Here is a 13,961-nt window from a genome sequence, read left to right as displayed (position 1 = left end):
TTTATTCTGAAATAAAAGTTCTAATATTTATTCACTATAAAGCATTGATACAGACATGTACCAAACACCAAGCACATTATGGATGTAATAATTGTAGCACTGCCAAGTTTACACATAAAATTCCTTCAAAAAAAAAAAAAAAAGTTTACACAAAATAAAAACATAAACCATTGAAATTCATTTCAAGTCTCCACAACATTATGAGGATTGAATTGCATATGGAGGCCAATAAATATGAAACTCAATTTTATAAACAACAGTAAGACCCTTAAGATCAACCGGAGAAGATGTAACATATCCTTGAACAAACATGAAATCTTCAGTACCTCCAACTATAGGATGATCCGAAGCTTTAACATTATTTGTTCCACCAACAATAGATACAGAACCCTTATGATTCTTCAAACGAAGAGTTAGTTTCGCAATCGAAATGCTTCGAAGCCCATCAAGACTAGAGGTGATGGAAGTACCTTCAGCAATTCCAACTAGTTTGGAGGATCTATTTGATGTTAGAGTCAAAGGATCTTGGAACACAAATAATGTTCCAAAAGGTGTTGTTGTTTGTGTGACTCCAGCATTTCCTTTTATACCATTCACTATAATATAACCTGTTTTGTTTATTGTCTCATGTTGGTAAAGTGAAAAGTGGATAGATTTTAGGTTATTGTGGTGGTGGTGATGATGATGAGAAGAGCTAGAAGTGGTTTTAAATTGAATTATGGCTAAGAATAAAACAACATTAATAGCATAGTTGTGTAATGAGGATGCCATAATTAACTATATGCTTATTAATTGTTATAGCTATGATATGATTTGAACAAAGGAGGGTGGTGTCTCATTATATACATGTACAAAAGTTGGTTTTTTTTTCTTTTCTTATTTGTTTATTTGCCTGAAAAAATATATTTGTTTTTCTTTTTGTTTTAGTGGAAGACCCTAGGATGACTTTTTTGATCACCTTAATATGTGATGTGATATGAAAACCAACCGTCTCTGCAGCTAATTAAGTCAAGGAAAACGATAGTATTGTGATAATTATAAATTCTAATAAATTTAAAGTTGTTGGACCACTATTTGTGTGGATTTTATAATAATAAAATCTTTGCCAAAGTAGACGTTTATAAAATTTTGGATCTAGATTTGGTGTTGTAAAAAAACACACAGTTTCACACTATAATTAATCATAACCATTGATATGACATCGGTCAGTTCATATTACAAATTATCTTTATGAACTTGACCATTAGATTAAATCGGATGGTCCTAATCTGTTACAGCGTCCTGCTGTAACAGCAGGAAATCCAAGTCCATAAAATCTTCGGTCTTATCTATTTTTAAAAAAATTATCGGTGTTGATCTACATAGGCTAGACCGTAGGCCTATGTTAATCGTTATGACATATTATAACTCATATCTTCAATTCCTATAGTAAATAGTTATAATAATCTAAAATTTGATCACAACATAAATAAGTTAGGTCAAAGATTACTTCAACTATGTTAGAATTTTCCTTTTAAAAAAGAAACTATGTTAGAATTTAGGTTTTGTTGAAAGATTCGTCTTTAAATAATTTTTTAACTACTTGACTTCAATCAAGTATTTAAAAAATTTGTTATATGTATAAAAACTAAACATATGTCCAGATCATCATTTTTTATTTTTATTTTTTAAATTTGGAGATAAAGTGATAAAAACCATTTGAAACTAACATAAATAACTAATTAAGATTTCTCGAGTTAGAACCTATATTAAGATGACAAATCTAACTGAATTTTTATTATTTGCACAAAACTAAATTGACTTGTGTTTTCTAACCACGATATCTTAAGGATATATCCTAAATCTGGAACTAGTCTTGGTATATGTTAGTTGGTTACTTGGCTTCTACTACACCACCAGCATGTTATATTTATGTGCCTCCTGGCACATTAAGTATGATGATTGGTAATTTGGTATTGCGCATTGTCTTGCCCTGATTTGATGTAGATGTAGTTGTTATCTTGAACCATAAAAAAATACTCTAAATCTGTAGAAAATTGCTCTTCTGATATTGTTCATTCATTTAAAAATGTCATGCGTGAATTAATTCACGCTGAACATTTTTCAACGTGAGTTAAGTCACGTAGACACTTTTAAGATTGATGAATAACAATTGCTACCATACTTTCACACTTCATTTGAAATATATGAAGTGTAATTCAAGTTGTGTTATTCAAATCTCTTGACTAAGAAACTAGCAAATTCTACCAAGACTCTTAAATTTCCATTTTTTTCCCTACTGTTAAGAGAGAAAAAAACCCTTGTCCACACCATAGATTCTTTTAATATTATAATTTCTTAGCAATTGTTAGACACTTTGAAAATATATATGTTTTTGGTTCCTATAAATATATTCACTTTTTGTTTTGGTCCCTCTAAAATTTTCATTCAACTTTTAGTCTCTATAAATTTTTCAATCACTACTTTTGGTCCTAGTTTTAAGTTAATTTTTGTATTTTTTTTTAATGAAATTTTGCAGAAATGTGTAGAAAATTGTAAAAATATTTTCAAAAAAAAAAAAGGATTTTTTAACAAAACATAAATTAAATATGAATTTTTAACCGTAAAAATATAAAAATTCATATTTAATTCATGTTAAGTTAAAAAATTCTAATTTTTTGTGGGAGAGATTCTTATAATATTATAAATTTTTCTGCAAAATTTTATTCGAAAATATGAATTTTACATATGAGTTTACTTTAAAGGAGTGACCAAAAGTGAAGATGAAAAACTTTTTAGGGACTAAAAGTTGAAAAAAAATTTAGAAGGACTAAAACAAAAAGTTTATATATTTATAGAGACCAAAAACATATTTAACCCTTTATTTTTTATTCTATCTCTTTTAGCTGTCTAACTAACAATTGCTACCATACTTTCACACTCCATTTGAAACATATGAAGTGTAATTAAAGTTGTGTTATTCAAATATCTTGACTAAGAAACTAGCAAATTCTACCACGACTCTTAAATTTCCAATTTTTTTTCCTACTGTTAAAGGAGAGGAAAAAACCTTGTCCACACCATAGATATCTTTTTGAAAAATATCGCCATTAGCTACTTTTTAGACCAAAGTGTAATATTATAACCTGCAATTGAAATATCTTGTAGGAGGCCATCCATTTTCTTGTGAAAAGTATGGAAAAATATGATGTTACAAATTTGGATATGTCTTGCAAAAGTTAAATTGCATTATTCGATTAACAAATTACATAATACCTCACTTGATCCAATGATACAACAACAACAACCAAGCCTTATCCCACTAAGTAGGGTCGACTACATGGATCAAATGACGCTAAGTGTTATATCATAAACCAAATTTGAATCCAACTCATTGACGTATAAATCCTTTCTAATGGTTTCTGGGATAAGGCTACATGGATCAAATGACGTCATAGTGTTCTATCATAAACCAAATTTTGATCCAACTCATTAACCTCAAAATCTTTTCTAATGGTTTCTCCAATGATGTGACTTATTAATTCAATGATATAAATCAACTAAGACATGTTTCACTTGTGCATTATAGAATTGACTTACAAACTTTGATCGAATATGATTCCATATTCAAGAGTACTAATAATAGTAGAATGCTTATTATCAAAAATAAAAAAGACCCATATTTTTTTTGTCCATGTAAATAATTTTGAGTAAAAAAATGTAAACAATTTTTATTTACTTTTCATCTCCAACATGTGGCAATCATCTATTGGTTGCTGATGTGTCGCTAGATGGCATAGAAATGCCACATGTCAACGCCAATGTGTCCCATAAATGTCGGTATGTACCTATTACTATCATTCGATGTTACGTTGAGGATTAGAACCAAAATTAACCAAGCATACAAACTTGTTTTGAACACTTTTGAAGCAAATCAGATTTTTATTTTAGACTACAGATGGACAAACTTGTTTGGAATTTGAAAATTCACCTCTTGGGAGGGAACAAACACATTCATCCTGGACCATCAAACAGAACAAACACTTTTGAAGGTTCAAATCTGTACTTAAACTCTTATAGGTTCAACAATTCCATCAAAGTAAAATAAAAACATAAAATGGCCCATCATAGAAAAGCAATCTATTATCACATAAATTATACTCTGAATTATGGCAGATTAAGGTTACAAATCAAAACTGTTTCTTTTTCTTTTCCAAGTAAAAATGGTGTCTCTGGAAGTTCAATACTGCCCACACCAAGTGTCTCAGACCAATTTCAGGCCAAAGTACTTTTGGTGCATACAAAGAGCATGCACTAGTTTGCCAAAGAAGAAAATTACTGAGACGTGCCTCTCCCGACGTTCTGATCAAGATATCTGGGTCAGGTGCCACTGTCATATACATGTGCTTCTCAATATCGACTAGTTTTATAGAAGCAATCTCACCCTGCTTGTACTTTTGCTCTTCAGTTATTTCAACGATCCCGTTACAGGATGTGATTTCACCTTCACTGCGATTATAGCTACTTTTATCAATGTTTTGCTCAAACAAAGCATCTTTCTCTCCAGCACCTTCCCCTTCTTCATGTAGATTACTACAAGCTTTGGTTCCGTTTTCTTTACATGGATCGTGAGAATGAAAATTATGACCGTTTCTTTTCGGGCCTTGATTAATTCTTGTAATTTCACTATTGGAAACTTTATTTGACTTGGATGGTTGAATTTTGTTCCATTTATCCTTGCAAGATTCTTGAACAGCATGCACAATCTCATCACGAGAAGTATAGGCCACACAAATTAAAAGAACTCTCTCTTGGTTGTGGGCGGTAACTCTCATAGCCTTTTCTGCAGCAATCCTGACAGGTTCGGTCAATAGTTGCATGTTTCCAATGAAATGTAATCTAACACCGTATTCATTAATAATGCTTTCCTGTTGAAGCAACTCCTCAATCTTTTCCCGCATCAATTCCATGAATGTTTGAACCTCTTTAGGCTTCCTTCTGAAGTTATCAATGCTGAATGCATAAACGGTTACATACTTAATTCCCAATTCATAACAGTATCTAAGGACGGACAAGAGAGCTGAAAATCCAGCCTTATGACCATCCCCTTCTCCCAAGTTTCTCCTCCTTGCGTACCTTCGATTCCCATCCATGATGAAAGCAATATGATTCGGCAAAGGTCCGGCTGATAAAACGGCAAAGATGCATCTTCTTAGATAACAATATAAACCTCCAAGCAAGTGGCCTGTAATACTTCCTGCACTTTTCTGCATCGGGAGCTATCAGAAATGAAACTTGAAGGGTGCAATACAAAACCTGTATGAGAAGAATATTTCATTATAAAATTAGCATTAGAAAAAGATTAATCACAAATTGTTCAACAAAGTACATGCTCAAAAGAAACAGCCGAAAAAATATACATATACACAAACAAGTTCTTCCATTGAACAAATGATTTTTCTTTTGAGTGTTTAAGCATCACAAACTGTAAAACTGGATGAAGTAACAAGCACTCTAGCTGCCTTTCTTACGTCAGTTTGCAGCAACAAAGCTAAATCAAGTCTATTTGAAAATCTCAGTTGAAAATATACACATATACACAAACATGTTCTTCCTATCAACAAATGATAATTTTTGTTGAGTGTTTAAGCATTGCAAACTGTAAAAGGGAATGAAACCGCGAGCACCTTAGCTGCCTTTAGTCCATCAGTTTGCTGCAATAAAGCTAAATCAAAAAAATCAAAGTCTATTTTTCATCGAGCGTTGAAACAACGGAGTTGTTAAACACTAATTACAGTTTTATAGCACAAAATCAGTAAAGTACACAATAAAAAATCATCTTTTCTGCAGAACAAGAAAATGTCTATTTCCTTATAAAGAATTAGCAAAATCAAAGAATCAAAAGGTCGACAATGAGTCCATAAAAAGAAAGATCATGAAAGAGGTATTTAAAATGTAACCTAGAGCAAGCTCAGACATTGATCAAGGAAAATAAAAGTCTCGGTATATACTTCAATGATACAGTTGATGGCTGTAGAAAAGGTTAACAAACAAAAGGCTACATACTACCAAATTGAAAATATAATGCATATTTGAGAACAAGCAATGTGTTGTATTCTTTCAAAGCACTGCAAATAAAAGCATTATGCACACATGTTCATTGAACTGAGACAAAGGTGTAATAAGCTTCTATGTCCTAAACTTTTAGAGTAAGCACAATCAGTACATGGTTAGAGCCTACAACTAATTACTAACACTTACATGAGCAAGAGAAAAAGGGGTCGGAGAAGTTACATGTCATCAATATAGCATGCTTAAAATTCTATAACTAAGTAAGATAAATACAATTAAAACATTTCAACCAGCAAAGAGCAGACAGTGCGAAAGTTCTTTAAAAACCACCAAGCCACCACCCCACACAACTAAAATAGGTTCTAAAAACTGCAAAACCTCTCCCCACGATCCAGACCAAAAGTTGTTTCGATTCAAGCCAAAACCGAAACAACTTCGAAGCATAAAACAATTAAAAACAAGAACAAAACCATCCCATCCCAACTTGTCTATGAAGCACGACACTGAGTTTGAAGAGGAAACTTAGCACTGGATGGTTGTTGAGGAAATAACTCATTCCTATTATGCTCTATCAAACTTAGCAGAATCAAACTGTGATACCAGATAGAAAGCACTATCAACGTTTAGAATTCATCATCCATTTGAAATGCTTCATTTCAGCCATTAAGTGAATACAGTATGAATCAATATGACAGTTATCAAGTGTGCAATTTATCAAACACCTAAGCAGCGCAATCAAAATGAAAAACAAAAATTCTTTGTGAATAAAATCAATACTAAAGAACAACAAGAATTGGAAATTTCAAAAGAAAAAATGAAGGACATACCTTTGAAAGAAGAGACAAATTTTATCGAACAAAAACTACGTTAGGTTTTGTTTGATTTTGGTTTGGATGATAGATTGATTACACACAGCACAACACAATCTAACGTTGGAATTCCTCGTTGAAACCAAATCTCAAACCTTTCATGTTTTGATTTTTCTGGGAGGGTCTTGTCCCTATACCAGGTATGTGTGTGTTAAGTATATGTGGTACCGGTGTGGGTATGATACGATACGTTGATATGCGATATTTTAAAAATTTAGGATACGATATGAATAAGATATGTTGCTAACATTTTTATGCTAAAACTTATATACATGTAAAATACTTAAGAAAATAGGCATGGATTACTCTTCATTGTTACTCACTCTGTTCATTTTTAATTGTCACATTTTTTATTTTTTACACAAACCGTACAACAAATACTTTTATTACTTTTGATACAACAATTTTTTTCTATAATAACCTTAATAATTCAATATCTCATTTCATATATTTCTCTCTATAATATATATATATATAGGGTTATGTTACAAGCCACCCTTTGGTGGTGTCTTTTATCAAGTCACACCTCAATGTGTGATTTTCACTTTTTAGTTATAACTTTGATAAAAGACACCTTCATAAAAAGTAGTTGGTGTCTTTTAACAGATGCTCATAGAGTAACTTGATAAAAGACACCTTCATAAAAGGTGTCTTCTATCATAACCCATATATATATATATATATATATATATATATATATATATATATATATATATAGGTAATATAGATAAAACAACATTTAATGATGTATTTAACTTTAAAAAAGACACTTAGTTAAAAACAAAAAATAAAACAAGTGATCAAAATAAAAAAATAAAGTTTTGACATAAACTTTATTCTATTTTCAATCATATATTAAGATATCAACAAAAACATTGTTAAAAAAAAACTCAACATAAATTTTGTTTATGGTTGATTAATTGAATCTTCTCTCTTCTTACCATCATCCACAAAAAATATTATTTTAAGTGGTTCATCGAGAAACAATTCTATTGATTCATATCTAAAATTGAATCAAATAAATCTCCATTGAATTTTCAACATTGTCTGACTTTTTTACCCTTCAAATTTTATAAGATACGTATCTGCAAAGTATCTAATAAATATCATTATGTATACATGGAGTATCTTATAAGTATTTGATAAAATATTTTTTAAAAATTAAAATAATTAATTCCAATATTTTATAGGTACATATATGCGAGTATTTGTAGAGTATCGGTATCCGGAATTCGTATATTAGCTTTTGTAAAAAAAATACTTCCTCTCATCTTTATTATATTAAAAAATTCATGGGACCTAACCTGGTATTAAGTTCTCCAGTCACAACTATACTAGTACTTTAAATCTTTATTTATTTTTTAAATATATAGTAGTACTTTAAATCTTTATTTTTTAAAAAAACTATAGTACTTTATTAATTAATGAAATGAAATGAATGTGTAGTCCATGCCCAATTGGATGAGATATGTCCGCGTAACCTGTGTTTTGTAGGATGCAACTCCGGCCTCACACCTCAGTCAATGAACCCTTGTTGATTGGTCCTAGTCGTACTTGACACGTTTAGCACTATCGCATGTCTTGATACTAGAGTAACGTCCCGTGCCAAGCACGGGATACATTTTATTTAAAATTATTTAACAGGTTTTACATATTAACAATTTTTTTAAATATTATTGTTTTTGTTTCTTTTCATCCATAATTTCGGCGTCATGTGGTATTTTATCTTTATATTTAAAATTGAAACAATAAATCATCATTTATTGAGATAAAAAATGTTGAATTTTATAAAGAGATGATTATTTTTGTGAAAGGGATAAAATATTTAACAAAAGTACAATTAAGGGGGGTGTATTGGATTAGGATTTTAAAAGACTATTTTAATAAAAAAAGTCTTTAAGATTTTAAAAGACTGTGTGAGATTGTATTGATTCTGTGAGATTTTAAAAGACTTTTTATGTAAAAGACTTTATACACTCAAGATTTTAATGGATTTATCACACTGACTTTTAAGGATTTCAAAGGATTTTATGGGATTTTAAAATTTTAAAGGATTCAATGAATTTTAGGGGAAAAAAGAACAAACTTACAAGTGTGAATGATAAAAATAATGAACAAATAAATTCTAGCGTTTGAATAAAGAAAAATAAAACCAATAAAAAATTCTTTTACTATTGATTTTAAAATTTTAAGGATTTTATGGATTTTATAAGATTTTAAGGGACTAAAAAACACTCTTAACACATTATTCTCCATACACATTTTTTATTTGTTAAAAATGTTATTCCCACAAAATTCAATTGTACATATTTAAAATTATGACAGCCCTTACAAATCTTTCAAAAAAAAATATTGTGTCAGCCCTCATTTTGTGTTTGAAATTAGAGAAATCGTTTGAGTTTTTCTAAGAGAGGTGAGAGAGAGAGAGAGAGAGAGAGAGAGAAGAGAGGAGAGAGGGAGGGAGGGAGGGAGAGAGAGAGAGAGAGAGAGAGAGAGAGAGAGAGAGAGAATGGAGAGATAGAGAGACGAAGAGAGAAAGGAGAGAGGGGGGAGGGGGAGGGGAGAGAGAGAGAAGGGAGAAGAAAGAGATAGTAACTTTTAAATGAAAAACAATCCCAAGAAATCTCATCTTTTCATGAAAGACTTTTTCTTGTTAAAATTACACTACAAAATCCCACAAAATCCATCAAAATCCAATTTATTAAACAATCCTTCGAAATTTGAATGATTTTGAATATCATGAGACTTTTTTTAAGTGATGAAAAGTCTTGATTGAATACCTTAAGACTTTTTTAAAATGACAAAGAGTCTTGATTGAATACCACAAGACTTTTTTTAAGTTGCAAAAAGTCTTGATTGAATACCACAAGACTTTTTCATAATTAAAAAGTCTTTTAAAATCCTATAGAATCCTAATCCAATACATCCCCCTAAGCCTAAAAGATAAAAACACTATAAATAATTAATATATTTCCAAAAAATTAACCAATTAGTAAAAGTTCATTTTTTTTTTAAGGGAAATTAGTAAGAGTTCATATTAGATTTGGTTTATCAGTCATTCAATATATCCATTTATCAAATGGATATGATTACCTATGTTTTAATTTTCCACTCTTAATAAAAAAAAAATACTTAATTTCAATACTCTCTCAGATCTCAATTATAAACAAAAATACCTAAATTCAAAAACTTAGTTGTATCAATTATTATTCTGGGTTTCATAAATAATACAACTGTCTCAAAAGTTCATCTATTAAAACTTTCTTTCATGAGAATGTAAAAGTCATTAAAAATAAACTTACATGAATTAAAATATATTTTAGGATAAATAACATTACTTTATAAATTGACGGCCTATGAAGGACACACCATAGATGTGTTAAAATGAAAAGTGGGACAAAAAAAAGGAGGGGGGGTGTGCAAACCAAACCTTCAAAATGTTAAGACAATCTATAACATTGAAGACCAAGTATATATTCTTAACTAAATCTTCACTAATCTGAACATGTGTGAAAGACCACCAAATAAAATCATTGATAGACAGACCTAAAGTACCCAACTTATCTGCGCAACAGTTTTCCTATCTGAACATATAGGACATCATGAAATTCATTGATTGCAATGTAGTAAGACAGTTAAACCATCTATTTTTGCTAAGGAACAATTTGAATTACTTGATGACTAAGGTAACCATTTTTTAATCACTTTCAATCCAAATATTATGCCAATTTTTCTGGTAAACACATTCCAATGTAAGAATGACTGCCATAATCTAAGTAAACAGAGCATTACAAATTGCAAGGTTTGAAACAAAACAACCAATACTCTCTCCATGATTGTTTTTGTAGATGCCTACAGAAGTTGTTGGTCTTGGATTGCCTTAAATTATGCCATCAGTATTACACTTTATCCAACTATGGATAGGTGATTGTCAAATAACCTCAATAATTTTTGTGTTCTTTGATGATGAGTATCCATTTTAAAAGCTTTCAAAATAACAAAATCAAAGATAGTTGGACAATTTGTTAGCTTTGTCCTATCAGATAGAGAAGCTTGAGTTGTGATCATAGCAATAATTGCATTTCTAGCAAGTCTTGGTTTTTTTTTTGTTACAAAAGTCTTGAATTATTGAATCTGATTATTTCTACAATACCACATAGGATAAACAACATTAAATAGAGACAAAGTAAGTTATATTTGATTTGAGATTAAAAAAATTAATTATTTATTTATATTTAAGATTGGAAAGAGTCCTTAAAAAATATTGGAGATAGTATTTTTCTCAGAAACAACTTATCTATGAAGAGAGAGAAAATGAGAAAACAATTTTCTTTAATATCTTCCCGCAATTTTATTTTATTGGAGATAAAAGGGTCACAAATTAAAACACTCTAAATTAATGTCCTTTTACTTTACCGTAATTCTGATTTTCAAATCATTATTTTCCATTGAAACCAACAAAAGAACAATCCCTCCTTCTCAAAGTTCCTAATTGAAACCAACAAACCCAAACACGGGGAATAAAAAGGTATAAGATATGTGTCAACTCCCTCGATTGAATGTAGAATTGTTTTTCATTATAAAGACTGAACTCATCTAATATCCTAATCTATATGGAACCTTTTGAAGTTAAAGTGTGACCAAAATATGGAGCATAAAAAAGACATAAGTAAAGTGTGACCAAAAAATTCTCTCTACCAAAATAATAATACATTTTCTTTAGTTCATTTGTCTCTATAATTTCAGGGTTGAACGTGATCCTAGTTGATGAAAAAAATTTGTAACATTGATTTTCCTATTCCTAAAGAAACAAATAAAACGATTTAAGTAAATGAATAGATTTTTACTTTCCAATCATATTAAACAATCAAGTTGATAATTATAAACAAAGAGTTTAATTCCTCAACATAATATCTGAAGAGAGTACATTCAAACCGATATCTCTAAAAATGAATTGACAAATAATCAAAATTATAATTAAATACCATAATCTATTGCATATTAAAAATAAAAAATAAAAACAAATAAAGGTCACTCATTCGAATTCAATTCAATGACATTCATTTTATTTCTTGTATTGTGAGGAGGGAGTAAGGAATCTAGAAAGGTTAATTGGATTAAGAGAGATAAGGTGTATCTTGTTCAATATATAACTTCTTCCATAGAATCGTTAATTTAATTATTATATTTATTTTTGAATTTGTGTAAAGTTTTAAGACATAAGTAAATCGTAAATTGATAATATGAAAACTGAAATATTTTTTTATTGAAGTGTCAATACATGCAACAATATTGATTTATTCAATTGAAAATCGTAATTCCGTTGTCTATAACATGGATTATATTCTACTACATTAAAAACAGACACATAACATTGACATAATGGATAAACAACTTAATCGTAACCAACTCACTTGTAAATATTATTTCTCTATCTTCACAATCTTTTTGACCAGTTGAACGATTGCGTCAGATGTCCCGCAATCTTCGTTTATTGGCAACGTTCTCTTCTTAGGAGGTGCAAATAATTAAGAATCTGAGTCAATAACATTTTTCGCATTTACATCCTGTGGAGTTGTGGGACTTGTTTCAGAAAACTTATCCATTAAATCCTACCATAAAAATTGTCAAAAGAGTACATTTAAGCTTACCCATAATACATGTTTAAAAAAAAAACATACAAAAAATAAAGCTTAGCAATTTGAATCCAGTTCAATGACATTCATTTTAGTTTTTCCACCATCTCTTCATATTCTCTTTCAACAGTCACTCTAGTCATGACTTCAATTACATCTGCATATATAACACAAATTAAAATATTGATTAAATTACAATTTAATATTATAAGAATATAATGTATACTTGAATCATATTAAACAAAACCTTTTATTAGCATTAAAAAAAGATCTAAACGGTTACTTAATTATTAAACCTATTAATTCAACCTTTAAGGTAATTATACAACGTTTAAAAATAATGTGTAACATTGAAATATCATTAAAAAAACAAAATATATATGAATGAGAAAAATCAAGGTTAAAAAAAAATATATTGAAAAATAAAACTATTTTCACCAAAAAGTAATTAATTTATTATTGTATTATTGTAAATAAACAATATCAAATAATCCAATTGATACGAAGAATGGGATAGTCACTTACCAACCAAGTTGTTGTTGTAAAAATCATTGAAAACATCAGATGCATGTGTAAATGAATACACGTTTGTTGGGACCAAAACAGTTTTAGATAGTTTGACTTTTGTGTTGATTGTGAAATTCAGTTGATGGTCGATATGAACCACTGTTCCATGCAACATCAAATGAGGAAATCGTGAACACCATTCCCTCTTGGAGTTGCTCCATGAACTTTTAGATCAATGTTCTCCGTATAGACGCACCAATTCGATCACCCTAGATAACAAAGATTAAAACATTATACCTTAAACAAAAAAATACAAAAAAAAAAACGATATGGAAAAAGTACCTTTCGATCCATTAGAACCAATCCATTATTTTTGTAGTCTTGAACAAACCAAACACGAAAAACCCTCACAATTAATGTCCACGACTGTTTTATTTGCGAAACATCAAAGATAAAGTCGTGTTTCGTAGACATTTTCCTTTGCAATAGAAAAAATTACAGAAATAACTTAAAATATAGATATCAGATAACAGTAAAAGAAGAACTATATTTTGTGATTGTTGTGTACTCGTACCCAAAAGTACTACTATTTATATAGAAAAATAGTACCATATCGGTTAATATCTATTAATTATTAATTTGACTGTTTTAAAATTAATATTATCAACGTATTTAATATTATAAAAAGTGCATTAAACGATTAGATTATATTTCATGTAACCTACAAAAATTAACTTCATAACATTTGGAATTTATTAATATCTTATTAAGTAATATAATTTTGTAACGAATAAAAATTAATTATATAACCTTAAAAACTAATTACTACAATTAAATTTTTAATTAGTAGGTTACTGTCATAGTGTAACGGACCAAAATTCAAAATATAATTTATTCA

At 29.4% G+C, this 13,961-nt stretch overlaps 2 protein-coding genes across 4 annotated transcripts; both read right to left on the bottom strand.

Annotated features, from left to right (window-relative positions):
* LOC146900562 (dirigent protein 19-like) lies at positions 1-810 on the bottom strand. The gene has a single exon (XM_085735698.1). It carries the CDS (start codon positions 769-771, stop codon positions 199-201), a length of 573 nt encoding a protein of 190 aa, XP_085591824.1. The 5' UTR covers positions 772-810; the 3' UTR covers positions 1-198.
* A 3,297-nt stretch (positions 811-4,107) lies between these two features.
* Positions 4,108-7,047, bottom strand: LOC146900561 (dehydrodolichyl diphosphate synthase CPT3-like). Of its 3 annotated transcripts, none has more exons than XM_085734241.1 (3): positions 6,879-7,047; positions 5,667-5,704; positions 4,108-5,295 (listed from the first exon to the last, which is right to left on the bottom strand). In XM_085734241.1, the coding sequence occupies exon 3, from the start codon at positions 5,250-5,252 to the stop codon at positions 4,170-4,172; it is 1,083 nt and encodes a 360-aa protein (XP_085590367.1). In that variant the 5' UTR covers positions 5,253-5,295; positions 5,667-5,704; positions 6,879-7,047; the 3' UTR covers positions 4,108-4,169. The 3 variants fall into 3 exon arrangements, with proteins under 3 accessions (XP_085590367.1, XP_085590366.1, XP_085590365.1); XM_085734240.1 differs by having other exon boundaries at positions 5,667-5,693; XM_085734239.1 differs by lacking the exon at positions 5,667-5,704.
* Between the last annotated feature and the right edge of the window lie 6,914 nt (positions 7,048-13,961).

Source organism: Medicago sativa, chromosome 8, assembly GCF_051527215.1.
Source record: "Medicago sativa cultivar Bolivia chromosome 8, Bolivia_mono, whole genome shotgun sequence".
Taxonomy (NCBI): Eukaryota; Viridiplantae; Streptophyta; class Magnoliopsida; order Fabales; family Fabaceae; genus Medicago; species Medicago sativa.
The sequence above is the reverse complement of the archived record's forward strand: the minus strand, read 5'-3'. Positions and strand labels throughout refer to the sequence as shown.

Excerpts from the sequence above, each read along its gene's own strand:
- LOC146900562 (XM_085735698.1), bottom strand. The coding sequence starts at position 771 with ATGGCATCCTCATTACACAACTATGCTATTAATGTTGTTTTATTCTTA.
- LOC146900561 (XM_085734241.1), bottom strand. The coding sequence starts at position 5,252 with ATGCAGAAAAGTGCAGGAAGTATTACAGGCCACTTGCTTGGAGGTTTA.